Here is a 16,425-nt window from a genome sequence, read left to right as displayed (position 1 = left end):
TAATAACGAGACTTCTCCCACAAATTAACAGACATAGAAGAAATATTCTTCAACATACATGTCGGCCAACCAATATACAGTTTAAAGTGCAAATTAGTGCATCAAATGAAAAAATATTCAGCATTCAATTAAAAATTGAAATAAACTGTTTAGAAACATGTAGGGCAAGTGCCCAATGGATCACCACAGTGTAAAATATACATCATGACTAAGCCATATAAACTAATGTCAGGGGGACATGGCAATAAACCAGTAGATAGAAGTAAAAACCACAAATAGAATTTCTAGTGGAAGAAGTAAAGTGCAGTGTGCATAATCCCAAACATTAGGGAGCGAACAATGTTTATCCAGGTAAAAACCTGGAGCAGAATGTAAACATTTGTGATAAAGTGCAAAGTGCAAAATATGGTAGTGCATTTATCTGGAAGGGGGAAGAAACACATTAATTGATCACGATTAAGCAGCAAGAAATCGGGCATACCTTAAAAATCATAGTGATACAGCTGGATTATAGGTAAAATGTACAAAAATTCATCATTAACAATTAATTCACAGAGTAAAGCAATGTATTCAATCATAAACCATCCTCAACATGAAAAATAGATTAAAACCATATAAATAGGTATAAAATCCATTTAAAAAAAATCATGCATATGATGGAATAAAATATTTACAAAAAGTTGTTAAGATCTTCTCCCATGTTAAGGCCATTAGGGATCTTGCTGTTTAACCTCAAAATGTATTGGCTTTCCAACTGTCTAAGTCTCTTCTCTCTATCTCCACCTCTTTTATTCGGAGGGACTGCGTCAATGACAAAATATTGCAGGTCATTAAGTTTGTTATTGTGCACCCGCTTGAAATGGCGTGCCACTGGATAATTGGGGTCAGAATTTACGATGGCACGGAGATGCTGTAAGATCCGATTGTATACTTGCAACTTTGTGCTGCCGACGTATTGCAACTCGCACGTACACTTTAGAACATAGACCGCATGGTCAGTTTTACAAGTATACAAATTATTGATAGGGATCACAGCATCCATCAGACCCTCAACAAATTCGCTGGTGTTCACACCAAATTTACATGCCCGGCATGAACTACACTTACGAAAACCTGTTTTGTTAGAGAACCAATTGGGTTTTGTAATGGTTTCAGGACTAGTTCTGACCAGAGCATCCCTCATTGAGGGTGCTCGTCGGAAAGTGATGTTGGGCATATCTCCCAACAGTGGGCCCAAAACAATATCTGTTTTTAAGATGGGCCAAGTAGATTTAATGATTTGCCTCATCTTTTTATGTTGATTGTTGAAAGTGGTCATAAGGCGAATGGTAGATTTCTCAGATGTACTAGCAACCTCCTCTGGTGTTACTAAAATGGGTTGTTCTACCATTGCCACTGTTTGATTGGATAAAGCCCTTTTAAGAGAGTTGGTGAGGATAGTAACATCATAGCCTCTACGTAAAAATCTCTGATAAGCTCCATTCAGACAATTCATGAGGTCAATCTCATTGTTACATATGCGTCTAATCCTTAAAAACTCCCCATATGGGATGCTTTTGATAAGATGGTGTGGATGGTTACTCTGAGCATGTAAAATAGAATTTCCAGCTGTGGACTTTCTATACATTCTAGTCATGATCTTGTTCTCTCTAATGTAAACCTCCACATCTAAGAAGTTAACACTTACATTGCTAATGTTAGCAGAAAATTCTAGATTCAAAGAATTGTTATTGATGTTACTAACAAATTCTTCGGCTGATGTTTTACAGCCTTGCCAAATTATGAAAACATCGTCAATGAAGCGCCACATCTTCACAATACCTGTTTCATCTTCCTCCAAACAGTCGCGGATCCCACCTAGGACGTGCCTCTCCCACCAGCCCACGTGCAAACACGCGTAGCTGGGGGAGAAGCACGCGCCCATGGCGACACCACGCAGCTGCTGGAAGATTTCATTATTGAAAAGAAAAAAGTTATTTTTAAGGCACAAGTCAATCATACTGATGAGCATTTTGCTATGTTCATAATACCTGATGTCTCTTGTAGACAAAAAGTATTCAATCGCATTTAAACCATCAACATGATTAATAGAGGTATACAAAGATGTAATGTCCATGACTAGAAAAAAATAATTAGGTTTCCACACAACTTCTTTCAGTTTCATCAAAAAGTCACCAGTGTCTTTTAGGTAACTAGGTAAGGCCTCCATGTAAAAAGAAATCAACATATTTTGAGAGGGGTTCCAACAATCCATTTTGGGCGGAAATAATTGGTTGCCCCGGTATAGGTGTTGTGCCTTTATGGATCTTTGGTAAAAGATATAAAGTCGGAGTGATGGGGAAATCCTTTTTCAGGAAATCAAATTCTTTTTTACTGATCAATCCTTCCCTCTTCCAAGATGCCACATTAGAATGTACAAGTAATTTTACTTTGTTGAGTTCATTGAATGAGGCCTTCCTATAACATGTATGTATATATATGTATATGTATGGGACGATTAGAAACATTGATAGTATTTTTTCTGTTTCTAAACCATGTGATGGCACATTGCACTTTAAAAGGGTGATCAGCCCTCGTGACGTTGTCAAGTGATCAAGGCTATCTCTAGCCGAAATGCGTCATGGCGGACTGGTGCTGGGCTAAAAACTAAAATAAAAATATTTGCACCAAACTACGGGTCTTGCTGGTTCCTGTGTCGACTGATCGGCTGATTTGCTGTGTTACCTAAGGAGCGCCACATACCTCGTATATGTATATATGTATATATATGTATATGTATATGTATATATATATGTATGTATGTATGTATATATATATATATATATGTATGTATATGTATGTATGTATATATATGTATGTATGTATGTATATGTATGTGTGTATGTATGTATATGTATGTTTATGTATGTATGTGTATGTTATGTTAAAAAATGTGTACCGCGCACGTACACCGAGACGGTTTTTGGCGCTCATAACAGACATAACGAGCCAGGGCAGGAAGTATTACTCAAAGGCCGCCTTAAAGAGGTAAGTTGTCAAGGTTTTTCGGAACAGTTCGTAAGAGGGACAATGGCGAAAGGAAGAAGGGAGGGAATTCCAGAAAGTAGGGCCTAAAAAAGAAAAGCGTAGGCCGCCGTGTTTTTTGCGGCGGTTCAATGGGATGCATAAAAGATTGTCAGCAGAGGATCGTAGATTGCGAGTTGGGAGGTATTGCTTGAGTTTAGAGGAGATGAACTCAGGGGCGTGATTGTGAAGGGATTTGAATAAGGTGCATCCGAGTTTGAAGGAGCACCGTTTAGCCACAGGGAGCCAATGAAGGCTCCTCAAAAGGGGGGAAACATGCTGGTGTTTGGGTTGGTGAAACACCAGGCGGGCCGCCTGGTTCTGAATTAACTGAAGTTTTTGAAGCTGGTAGGCGGGGATCCCCGCATACAAGATATTAGCAAAGTCAACCCTGGAGATGACCAAAGCCAATATAGCTAGTATGAGTGCCTCTCTGGTTAGAAATCTACAGATCTTGCGGATCCTGCGCAGCTGGAAAAAGCAGGATGATGTTACTGCTGAGATCTGAGGTTTCATAGATAGATCCTCAGAGATGATCACTCCTAGGCTTTTCACAGAGCTGACCGGGCGAGGAGGGGAGCCAAGGGAAGGGGGCCAGTAGTTGTCATCCCATGGGTTGGTGGGGCCACCCACCAGAACAAGTTCCGTTTTAGACGGATTCAACTTGAGCTGGCTGTGAGCCATCCAATCAGAGATGAGTAGGATTGTGGTTTGGGTGTTAAGGCGAGAAGAAGGTGAAGTGTCCAGAGGGAAAATCAATTGCAAATCGTCTGCATAATTATATATTGTAGCTGGAGAATGACGAAGGGAAGCCATGAGTGGTTGCATATATAGATTGAAGAGGAGAGGGGAAAGAGCTGATCCCTGGGGAACACCACAAGTGAGGGGGGTAAAAGGAGCAGAGAAGGTGGAGAGGTGGACTGCCTGGGATCGACCTTGCAAGAAGGAACGAACCCAATCAAGGGCGACGCCTCGGATGCCGGCGTTGCTGACACGGTCGATCAAAATGGTATGATCGACCGTGTCAAAAGCCGCCGACAGATCTAACAGTACGAGGGCTTGGGGGATATTGTTGTCGGCGCCAGTTCTAAGTGTGTCCATTACTGCCGCAATCACCATCTCTGTGGAATGCAGTGGGCGAAAACCAGCCTGTTGGGGGTCGAGGAAAGAGGAAGTTTCCATAAAGGTACTCGGACACTTGGTTACGTAAGTCTCCAAGATCTTTCCTAAGAAAGGGAGGAGAGAAATAGGTCTGTAATTACTCATCACAAGAGGGTCTGCGCTGGGTTTTTTCAAGATAGGTAGCACTATGGCCTGCTTAAAAGCCTCTGGAACAACTCCTGATGTTAAGGAGGAGTTGAGAAGGGCCAGGGCGGGGTCGGGCAGAGCCTAAAGATTTCTTTGAAGATATGTGGGGGGCAGCAGTCCCTAGGGGAGCCAGAACTGACTTTATGGAGACGGCTGTGAAATTCAGTGATGGAAATGGGAGGGAAAGTATGGAATTTCTGGGCGTTTTCAGAGGGGAGGAGAAATGATTTGGAAGGGGAAGGTGGAGAGATATTGTTTTTAATTGTGGAAATCTTGTCCTGAAAGAAGGCATTGAGCTCATCACACAAAGCCTGGGTGGGAACGGGCGGGAGGGTAATGCGATCGGGGAGGGAGAGCTCATTGACAATCGAAAAGATGTCCTTGGCTTTTGAAGCCGACTCCAGGATTTTACGTGAAAAGTAGGAAGTCTTTGCCTCTAGTATGGAAGATTTATATTTATTTAGTAAGGTCGTAAATTCAGTCTTGAGTACGGGATCGTACTTGTGACGCCAGCGCCGTTCAGCCTGGCGGAGGGCTAGCTTGTCAAGTTTCAGCTGGTCAGTAAACCATCGCTGGGCGTCATGGGGGCGTGAGATTTTGATAGTCTTTAGAGGGGCTACAGCGTCGGCAGCTGCCTTCAACCAAAGCTCAAGAGAGGAGGCTTGGTGAGAGACAGATTCAGAAGCTGGTGGAACTGAGGCTGCCAGAAGAGAATGAAGTGTAGTCATATTGGCGTTCTTCCAGTTGCGGGCCGTGATGCCAGCAGGGCGCGAAGGGCGGTGAAAACTGGGAAGGTCGACAGAGGGAGATAAGGTAATGGTCTGACCAGGTACAAGGGGTGATCAGTGGAGGCGAAAAGTCGAGGTTGGCCACCCAGACCTGGTCAAGTATATGACCCTTGCAGTGGGTGGGTGTAGAAATCAGTTGCTGACAGTTCAAGCTAATAAGGGTTTCAGAGAACAGTTCAGACAGTCGGCTTTCTTGGGGGTTGGAAGGCCAGTAATTAAAATCGCCCAGGATGAGAATCCTGGAATGGTTTATAAGAAGCTGGGAGAGAAGTTCCCCAACTGATAAAGCGAAGGAAGGCATGTAGGTGGGGGGTCTGTACATGAGAACACAGATGAGGGAGGTAGTAATTGAGCGGAGCTGGATGACAAGGGTTTGGGAGTTGGGGATGGGAGTGCAGTCTAAGATGGAAAAAACGTGTTCTTTGCGAATAATGGCTGCGACTCCACCGCCAGCTTGCCCCCCAGGACGGTTAACATGTAGGATATAGTAGCCGTTCGGAAGAGCGGCTAGGATATCGGGTACAGAATCTTCTGTCAGCCAAGTCTCGGATAGAAAGAGAATATCTACATTAGCATCGTCTAATAGGCGGTGGATCTCGAGTTGGTGTTTCACCATGGAGCGCGTATTAAGGTAGAGGATCGTAAGGGTACAGGTGGTAGGTGTAGGAGATGGGGAGTTAGCGGGGACAGGAGAGGGAACAGGTCCTGGCGAGGGAGGGATCACCGTGCAAGGAAAGGTTGAAATCCCACACTCCTGGGCCCTCCTAATGGCCTCAGGGGGCAGAGGAACTGAATGTTGCAGGGAACATAAGTCCGCTGGCGAGTAGCGGAACGTTTGGGCAGGGTATGGGGCCGCAGGTCGCGACCGGCCGCGGACGGGCGCAGACGGGCAGGACTTTGGCTTGACTTCGGCGCGAAGTCGGCGCTCCCGCTGCGCTCGTCCGCTGCGCTTCCGCCAATCCGTCATTTTATGTAAATGGGGCGTTTAACCACTAGGTACGTATGTATGTATATGTATGTATGTATGTATATATGTGTATGTATATGTATGAATATGTATATAAATAGATGTATTTCTTTATATGTATATATGTGTATATATATGTGTGTATATGTATGTGTATGTATGTGTATATATGTGTATGCATATATGTGTATGTATATATATGTATGTATATATGTGTATGTGTATATGTATGTGTATGTATGTGTATGTATGTGTGTGTATATATATATGTGTGTATGTAGATATGTGTATGTGTATATAGATGTGTATGTATGTGTGTATATATAGATGTGTGTGTATATATATATATATATATATATTTATATATATATATATGTGTATGTATATATGTGTGTGTATGTATATATATATGTGTGTGTTTTACAGCAGAACAAAAATTACATTTAACATTACCCCCATTCTGTTCCTCTTACAGTGAAACTGTATGAGCGAGTTATACAAGCATTTAGTGTGTAGATACTATTATCCAATTACACCATAATATATGCGGATGTTTAAGTTACAAGCATAACTAGAGCGAAATCACAAAATTAATGTAAGAGCACACAGTCTTAAAGAGCGATTGTTAAATCTTCAGATGTCTGTGTAGTATCATCTATAAGGTGCTGAAGTCGTATATCTACTCAGACAGGCTTTTCTTACTTGGACAGGCCTGGAGAGGGGTTTGATTGGGAAGTATCTGAGGATCCTTGTGGTAATACCAACCCCCTTGATAAGGCAGAAGATAACTGGTATGATAACCTAGTGCTTCAACCTGGAGTCATAGCCTCAGAACTACTTCTCCCTTTTAACAAAGCCCTCGCTGATGTTCTGCTCGGGGGCCTCGGCCAAGCCTTGCACAGGGCTGCCTGTGCACTGGACATTTGCCTGCTGCCATTGCCCCACTTTTGGGGACCCAGCTTTCCTCACTCAGCATTTCACCACAGAGATTCTGGTTGCCCATGCTTCCACATCCGAAGTCAACCCTGGCTCGTTCTTTACAGCTTCACTGGATACATTTACAGTGAGAAGGCTGGCAGCCAACGCCTGACCTAATGGCTTTCCCATTTCTTGTTTTTATGTTTTATGTATATCTTTCCATAACCCTTTTCCTTCATCACCTATTGCTTACGTTTTTGTTTGTTCTTGTTTTCTTGAATGGCTTCCCTTGATACTTTTTTTATCCCAATTTAAATAAACTGAGAAAATCATGTTACCAGTTAAAGATAAACGTAACCTACTTTTTTGTTTCTTTTATTCTAGATGTCTGAGAGGATGAAGATTGTGGATGTAATAGGAGAGAGGAGCTACCAAGATGGAGAACTCATCATTGCTCAGGTATATAATCACCATGGCTTTCATGACAAGTTTGCTGCGTGGTGTTCTGGGAGGGGGGGCAGGGGTTTGGGGAAAGATGATTACCCCTCTTGACCAGTCTACCACTCCCAGTGTCTTTGGCCCTGAAATTACTTGGCCTGATTGATCATTTCCAGCCCAGAAATACTGGGCCTGGATGTGAGAGCAGAGCTGTGAGTGAGAGGGGGGGGGGGGTCACAGCAGCTGCCCCCAGCTCCCTCCTGTGATCCGAAGGCAACATGGGGGAAATAACAAATGCTCTTCCTCTCACTGGCTTTGTTGGATGGGCGGTAGGTCACAAATGTCTACAGATTTGGAACCTTTATCTCACTTTTAAGTTGCAGAGTTCCTTGTTATGTGTGGTATTCCCCATTCGGCCAGAAATATTGAATAGCTAATCATTTATTGTATAGGACTAATTAAAATCATTAAAACAGTCCCAAAATCAATGTACCGTTTGTTTAAAAGTAATAATAAAAAATACATCTTGCAATTAGTTATAAAAAAGTTCTGTAGTAGGGGATCTCTGTGTATAGTCATAATCTAGTGAATAGTCCCGCCCATGTACGTGGACCCCGGCAATCAAAAATAATCTCTTAAGTTGTCAAATCATGCAGAAACTGCAAAGACACTTAAGAGAGAATTTAAAGACAAATAATGCAGCCTATATCCACAGGCTACACTGTCCAGTACTTCAACTAGAAATTCCACCAAATAACACCACACACAGCACAGCCTGCCCAGTTTCTACCATAGAGAAACTTGCCTCCACCAGTAAAAGACTCTGGAATGATAGAGAAGAAGGCATGGACAGACAAGCCCCATAGGCTGCCATTATGTGGCTTAAAATAGGATACTGTGCCTTTAAGAGAACTTTCCAGAACTTCTCCCAGTATCCCAGAATGCATAGCAGGTCCCTCTACTTTCAGTTCTTTTTTCCGGCTCCTGCTAACAGGACCCTGCCATTGAGCTCTCCCTTGTTTCAAGGGTTTATTGGATATTTTGGCACTTTTGTGTTTTAAAAGTGTTTCAGTTTACTTTCTTGGTGTTCTCTTTCTCTTTTGTGTGCTGGTTCAGGCGTTTTAGGGCTCTAAAATGCCTGGTCTTTTTGATAAGTGTCCAGCATGTGGGAGGAAGAAGGCCAAGAGTGATCCACAAGAAGTCTGCATCGTCTGGCTCCCTAAAGATCATGTCCCTGAAGACTGTGTCATCTGCCAGCAGTTTACTGCTCGGACTCTGAGGGACAGGATGAAGATTAGGCTTTCAGGCCTTGAGGAGAGACGTCTGCAGGCTGCAGGTGGTTCTGGGCAGGCTGGGAAGGTTCCCTCTGCCTCTGCTGAAGCCTCTGGGGGGCTCCCCAGAGGCAGGAAGTCCAGCAAACGGTCCCGGTCTCCGTCAACGTCGATTGCATCGACCACTACGTCGAGAGGGATGACGGCGGTGTGTTCCTCTTCTCCCCGGGGCTCCGGGTCGAGACGGCGTGACGGCTCGACGTCGAAGGGCCTGGAGAGGTCTCCGTCGAAGCCATCGTCGGCGTCATCGTCATCATCGACGTCGGAGTCTTCCTATCGACGTCGGAGACGAAGTGACAAGCATCGGCGCTCGCCGTCGAGGCGACACCGCCGATCGCCGTCGAAGCACAGGTCGGCGTCGAGGGGCTCCTCGACGTCGAGGGCATCAAGACGGAGGAATCGACGCTCGTCGTCTAGGACGGAACGTTCGACGTCGCGGAGGCGGCGTACGACATCACGGAGGAAGAGGTCGACGTCGCGGGGACGGCGTTCGACGTCGAGGAAGAGGTCGACGTCGCGGAGGCGGCGTTCGACGCCGGAGTCGCGGAGGCGCCGTTCGACGCCGGAAAAGCGACGCTCGACGTCGAGAAGGAAGAGGTCGGCGTCTAGGAGTCGTTCTGCCTCTCCAAAACGGCGCAAGAGGGATTCTGGTCCCAGAAGTCAGACTGCTTCTAGTGGAGGACGCAAGAGGAAGCGATCACCTGCTGATGGGGCTGGATTTCAGCCCCCTTCGCCTAAGGAGTCGCCGGGCTAGGTGTACTCAGAGGTGTACACGCCATCTCGGCCTAGGTCGCCACCTCCGCCTGTACCTAAAGAGGATCCTCCCCCCAACCCTCCGCTTCTATCAGGCGACCCTCCGCCTCCAGTTCCTCCGCATGGGCCCGCCCCTCGGTCGGTGGTTCCTCCGCCGAGGTTCACTTTGTTGCCTTCTCTGCCTGTACCTCCTAAGGGGACCCCGAAACCTAAACCCCTAGAGGAACCAAGGAAGACCCCACCACGGAAACCGGTGGAGCGGCCACGGGCTGGCAGGTCTCGCTCTCGCTCTGGGAGGAGGGAGAGATCGCGACACAGATCGTCCACGCGGTCGAGACAACGCCATAGGAGGCACGACTCTCGCTCTCGCACGAGTTCCTCTGGTACCTGGGACTATTCTCTGACCTTGTCAGGGTCACCAGACACGAGGGTGTCCCCGATTGATGACCTGGTGGAGTTCCATGAAGTCCTTTTAAGGGGCGCTGCGAAGTTGGGCATATCCTTGACGGTGCTTACCCCTAAAACTTCAGTCATTTTTGATGCATTGCATCAGAAACACCTGTCTCGTCCACTCCTACCTCTGGTGCCGGGCCTGGAGGAACCGGCTATGGCCCTTTTTCTCACCCCTGCGGTGACAAAGGCGGCTCCATCGAGGTTGCTGAAAAAGTACCGGGCTCCCGATTCGGACCCGGCCTTTCTGAGGGCGGAACCCCCTCCGGACTCTGTAATTGTGACGGCGGCCCGCAAACAACATGCCATCACTCCGTCATCCACGGTTCCCCCGGATAAGGAGTCCAAATGGATGGATTCGGCAGGGAGGAAAGTGTGTGGAACATCGGCTACCTCCATGAAGGCTGTGAGTGCCACGGCGCGGTTGAGCCGCTACGACCGCGCGCTCTGGGACTCCCTCGAGCAGTTTGCGGAGCACTTACCTCGCGAGAAGCGCGAGGACTTCCAAGAAGTGCTGAAGGAAGGGATGATTGTGGCGAACCAGATTATCAGCGCTGCAGCGGACTCTTCCCTGTTGGCAGCTCATGGGTTTTGCCATGGGGTTAACCAACGACGTCACGCCTAGCTCCGTCTTACGTCCTTGAAACAGGACGCACAGCAGAGGGTAGCCAACCTGCCATTCTCCGGCGAGACCCTCTTCGGGAAGCATGCGGACGATGAGATGGCCTGCATGAAGGCGGAGGCCAAGACGCTCACGGCTGTGGGCCTGGAGAAGCCTAAAGATACGAAGAAGTCGTACCGCCCGTTCCAACGGCGGTTCGGTGGGCAAGGCAGAGGACGTGGCCAGACTTCGGGACAGTCGCAACATCAACAACAGTTCCGTAAGCCGCGCCAGAAGGGCAGAGGAGGCCAGCAGTCGGCTCCGGCGCCCAAGGGCCACGCTGGGTCTAGGCCCTAGGAACCTACTTCCCCCGGATCTGTTACCCACTCCGGTAGGGGGAAGCATTCAATTTTTCTGGCAGAGTGGAGAAAAATTACTCAGGACAAGTGGGTGCTGAATATTGTTTGCAATGGATACAGTCTTCGGTTCACGAGCCCGCCTCCGGCGATCTTTCCGGTCAGCTCGCAGTTTCAGCTGCGCGACCTCCAGGCGGAGGCCGATATCCTGTTACGGAAACGGGCGATAGAAGACGTGCCTCTGTCCCAGAGAGGAAGAGGCCTGTACTCCCGGTTCTTCCTGGTTCGCAAGAAGGACAAGAACGAGTTCAGGCCCATTCTTGACTTGCGACAGGCAAACAAATGGATTCGCAGGGAAAAGTTTCGCATGCTGTCGTTGCATCAGATTTATCCTCCGTTGCAACAGGGAGACTGGCTGTGTGCTATAGACCTACAGGATGCTTACTTCCATGTGCCCATTGCACACAAACACAGGAAGTTCCTGCGGTTCCAAGTCGGCGCCAATCATTATCAATACACAGTACTCCCATTCGGACTGAAGTCTGCGCCGAGAACATTCTCGAAGTGCATGGCGGTGGTAGCGGCACACCTGAGGAAGAACAAGGTGTTTGTCTACCCGTATCTGGACGATTGGTTGATCAAGGCATCCTCCTTCTCGGAAGCGCGAGCACACTTCCAGAAGACGTGCGTTCTCTTGAATAAGCTGGGGTTGCACATCAACATGGCCAAGTCTGTCCCGACTACGGTCCAATGCATACAGTACTTGGGAGCCTCCATCAACACGCTGTCAGCAAGCGTGTCTCCTTCGGAAGAGCGACGATTATCTCTCCTTCGGAAGGCTCAGGCTCTTATGACAACTCCATCTACAACATTGAGGACGGTGTCTTCTCTACTGGGATCGATGGCCTCTTGTATCTTCCTGACGCCACACGCACGGCTGCACATGAGACCGCTGCAGGAGTGCTTGGAAGACCAGTGGGATCAGAGGACAGGATCTTGGGACGACAAGATGCGACTGTCCTGCATGCTCTTCAGTCTCTGAAGTGGTGGTGTTCGGCGGAGAATCTCCAGAGGGGTTCCCTTCCACAAGGACATTCCCTCGCAGACTGTCGTGACGGATGCTTCTCTCCTGGGATGGGGAGCGCATTCTGGGAACCTACAGATTCAAGGAACGTGGTCACCGATGGAGGCCACGTATCACATCAATTTCCTGGAACTCAGAGCTGTTCACTTGGCACTGAAGGCCTTTCTTCCGTCTTTCCAGACCAACTCCCTGCTTGTACAGACGGACAATACCACCACGATGTACTACCTCAACAAGCAGGGGGGCTCGAGATCACGCACTCTGTCACAGGAGGCGCAGGCGATCTGGCACTGGCTCCTGGCCAGAGGACTGACGATAACGGCTACCCATCTGCCAGGTGTGCAGAATGTTCAGGCAGACGCACTGAGCAGGCTGGTTCAGGAAAACCACGAATGGGTCATAAACGACGAAGTACTAGGAGAAGTCTTCGCAAGGTGGGGAACTCCAGACGTAGATTTGTTCGCCACCGCCAAAAACAGCAAGTGCAGAGACTTCGCCTCCAGGTACTACCAGCAAGGGACTCTGTGGAATGCGTTATGGATCAACTGGACGAACCGCTTTCTGTACACCTTTACTCCCATTCCCCTGATTCCGGCGGTGCTCATCAAGCTGGCCCGGTCCAGGGCTCGGATGATACTCATTGCCCCGGAGTGGCCCAGGCAGTGGTGGTTCACGGACCTGCTTCACCGGTCTCTCCTTCCTCACATTCGGCTGCCGTGCAGGCCGGACCTTCTCACGAAGTTCGGGGGACGGATGTTACACCCAACCTCTCGTCTTTGAGTTTGGCGGCATGGCTCCTGAGAGAGTGCAATATGGCCATCTGAATCTGCCTGAGGATTGCATGGACATACTGAAGGAGTCTAAGAGACCTTCCACTCGAACTTCCTATACTTACAAGTGGAAGAGGTTTTGTATCTGGTGCCAGTCTAAGAACCATGATCCTACGACCTGTAAGGAAGATGTCATCCTTCCTTACCTTTTACATTTGGCGCAGTCTGGCCTTAATGTTCATTCCATTAAGGTTCATCTAGCTCCATTGACTGCCTACAGGAAATGCCCTTCATAGACTTCCTTTTCCCAGATCCCTGTGATCAAAGATTTTCTGGAAGGATTGAAGAAAGTATTCCCTCCTGTCAGGCTTCCTTCGCCTTCATGGGAATTGAATGTGGTGCTGTCCAGAATGATGAAGGAGCCTTTTGAACCTATTCATAAGGCTTCGTTGCAGCACCTGTCCTGGAAGACGAGGTTCCTCGTGGCCATTACATCGGCCCGCAGGGTGAGTGAAATTCAGGCGTAGTGTTGTACTGAACCTTATACTGTATTTCGTGCTGCTAAGGTTGTTATGCGTACTCACCCTAAATTTCTTCCCAAGGTTATTTCTGATTTTCATGTCAACCAGACCATAACTTTGTCTACGTTTTTTCAGAACCCTTCATCTCCACCGGAAAGGTCTCTCCATTCCCTGGATGTTAGGAGGGTGTTGAAATTTTATCTGGATAAAACCAAAGATATTCGTAGGTCTGACCAGTTGTTCATTAATTATGGATCAGTCAGGACGGGTCTTGCTACCTCTAAGCAGTCCATCTCTAGGTGGATTGTGTCCTGCATACAGTTATGTTACCAAAAGGCTAATAAGACCTTAGGAGGTAAGCCTAAGGCTCATTCCACCAGGGGCAAAGCTGCCACGACGGCTTTGCTCCGTAACGTGCCGATTGCTGAAATCTGCAAGGCAGCCACTTGGAAGTCGGTTCATACCTTTGCTAAGCATTACTGCCTGGACACTGACGCCAGGGCAGACGCTCAGGTTGGACAGGCTTCGCTGCGGAACTTGTTCGCACAGTAGTGGCGTTATTTTCTTTCTCCACCGCCGCTTTGGTGTGGGGATGGGCTTGCCATTCTTTTCACTAGATTATGACTATACACAGAGATCCCCTACTACAGAAGGAGTAGTTTCTGTCCTGTAACTCCAGTTCTGTAGTAGGGGTATCTCTGTTATAGTCATAAGCGCCCGCCCTCCTCCCCGGTGGAGATATTTCTTCATGTAAGGAATGCGACAGGTCTGGCGTGCTTCGCCTTCAAAAAGAACTGAAAGTAGAGGGACCTGCGATGCATTCTGGGATACTGGGAGAAGTTCTGGAAAGTTCTCTTAAAGGCACAGTATCCTATTTTAAGCCACATAATGGCAGCCTATGGGGCTTGTCTGTCCATGCCTTCTTCTCTATCATTCCAGAGTCTTTTACTGGTGGAGGCAAGTTTCTCTATGGTAGAAACTGGGCAGGCTGTGCTGTGTGTGGTGTTATTTGGTGGAATTTCTAGTTGAAGTACTGGACAGTGTAGCCTGTGGATATAGGCTGCATTATTTGTCTTTAAATTCTCTCTTAAGTGTCTTTGCAGTTTCTGCATGATTTGACAACTTAAGAGATTATTTTTGATTGCCGGGGTCCACGCACATGGGCGGGACTATTCACTAGATTATGACTAGAACAGAGATACCCCTACTACAGAACTGGAGTTACAGGACAGGAACTACTCCAAATTGATTATCATTCAGTTATCTACCTTGAAACCCTTGTGATGACTGACTCTAAAACAAGAATTAAAACAAGTAATTCAAGACTTGGCAGGCTTGCACGATAGTAAAGATTAACTTAATTAGAATTAAATAGTTTAAATTTAACTGTCAAAGTAGTCAATACTTTCATTCATATTACTTTAGCTGTCATTAATCAATCTATATATTCATAGTGCGAGATAAGGAGGACTAGGTAGCATCCTCCACAACCACCCATGGTTAACACATCCAAGTAGAAAAAGGTACAATGCTCAGTGAAAATATGGTGTAATAGATTATTCTGTGTCTAGGAAAACCGAAACCAGATAACTGGATAAGATGGGAATGTAGATGTTAAAAATACCTTAGAATACACCCATTGGATTTACCTTTATTGGTGGAACAATAGGTGTATCCTACTTCTTATCGCTCTGATGAATTACCTGAATCTTCTATTGGCCTCCTCCTATGGGCAGGACTATGTTGATGGATGATTGGATGTAGTTGTTATTGTGCCTGCAAATATCCCCTGGTTTAAAAAAAAATATTGTAAAGATACCTAAGGTATACCCACTAATCAAGGGAATGTTTCAATTCTTTTTAAGGACTCAGAGGCGAGGGTTATGTCCTCTTTCTTCACTTTATTAACACAGCAGCCATAATTTAACAAGAAACAAAACTATGTTTCCCATGAACAATTGGGAAAAACTGTTGTCAAAATATCCAATAAGGAACAGTCCTGCTAGCTCCAATCAGGGGGCGCGTCTGCCCAACATAGTCCTTCCTCACTGGCCCTTCTCCCTCTTTCGTCGCACCATGTCAGTCGTTAAATCACCTTCATGAATCCTGTTTATTTGCATCAGATCCTACAAAGACAAAGGGACATTGTCATCACCTGGCTACGTAACCACTAAACCTGTGGGCAAAGAGCAGCAAAAGTAGTTATCTTGCAATGCAATCACAATACATCAACCCATACGATCTCACAACTCAAGCAGTATTACTTACTCTTATATGGGGAGGGCAATCTACAAAGTAAAAACCCTAGGGTGATATAATCCTTGCCTCTGAGTCCTTAATAGAAAATTTGAACTTTCTGTTACGATAGCTAGGACATTTTTCATTCTATGTCCGGACCGGAGGCGAGGATTATGCTAGTTAAAAGCTTGTTCACCACAAGGTAAGCCATATCCAGCACCGGCTTGAAGTAGAACCTCTTAAAGGTAGAGTCTGAAGACCAGTCTGTCGCATTGAGGATATCCTCTAAGCAGGCACCCCAGCCAAAATGCCTTCGAGGCCATTGCACGTCGTGTGAAGTGGGCCCCAAAAATCCTCTGGTAATTCCAGCTACCTGCATTACCCGTCTAATCCACCTAGTTATGTTGGGCGATGAAATCCCCTTCAAGGGCTTACTCAGTGCAATGAGAAGCTTTGCTCCGCCGGGTGGTGAAACTCCTTGGTCATTTCTTCGTATGTTTTCAGGCTCTGGACATCGCACAGCTTAGGAGAATCTGGAGTGTGAACGTTACGCAGTAGGGGAAAAATCCTGCCTGTGATGTCTAATGATCACGGAGACGCAGTGGCAAGAGATGAGGCATAGCAGCATAGCTAGCTTAGCAGAAAATTCCTGCTGTGATAGAAATCAATTAGGTTGCCAGGAGAGGAACAGGTTAAGAACTTGGTACACATCCCAAAGAGCTGAGTAACGGGGTTCTGGAGAAGAGAAAGTCGAATACCTCGCAACAACCTGCACAGTAAGAGGGTGCTCCCCAATCGCCACACCTTTTATCAGCATGTGGCCGGCTGAAATGGCTGAC

The 16,425-nt window shown here is 46.9% G+C and overlaps 1 protein-coding gene across 1 annotated transcript in view; it reads left to right on the top strand.

The window, feature by feature from the left end:
- Positions 1–16,425, top strand: part of PRKAR2A (protein kinase cAMP-dependent type II regulatory subunit alpha) — a 711,046-nt gene that overhangs the window by 505,334 nt on the left and 189,287 nt on the right. Inside the window, exon 8 of the mRNA XM_086939313.1 lies at positions 7,429–7,503. Coding sequence (XP_086795439.1) covers positions 7,429–7,503 — 75 coding nt within the window. The remainder of the gene's footprint in view (positions 1–7,428; positions 7,504–16,425) is intronic.

The sequence above is a fragment of the Lissotriton vulgaris genome, chromosome 9, assembly GCF_964263255.1.
Source record: "Lissotriton vulgaris chromosome 9, aLisVul1.2, whole genome shotgun sequence".
Lineage (NCBI taxonomy): Eukaryota > Metazoa > Chordata > Amphibia > Caudata > Salamandridae > Lissotriton > Lissotriton vulgaris.
The sequence above is the reverse complement of the archived record's forward strand: the minus strand, read 5'-3'. Positions and strand labels throughout refer to the sequence as shown.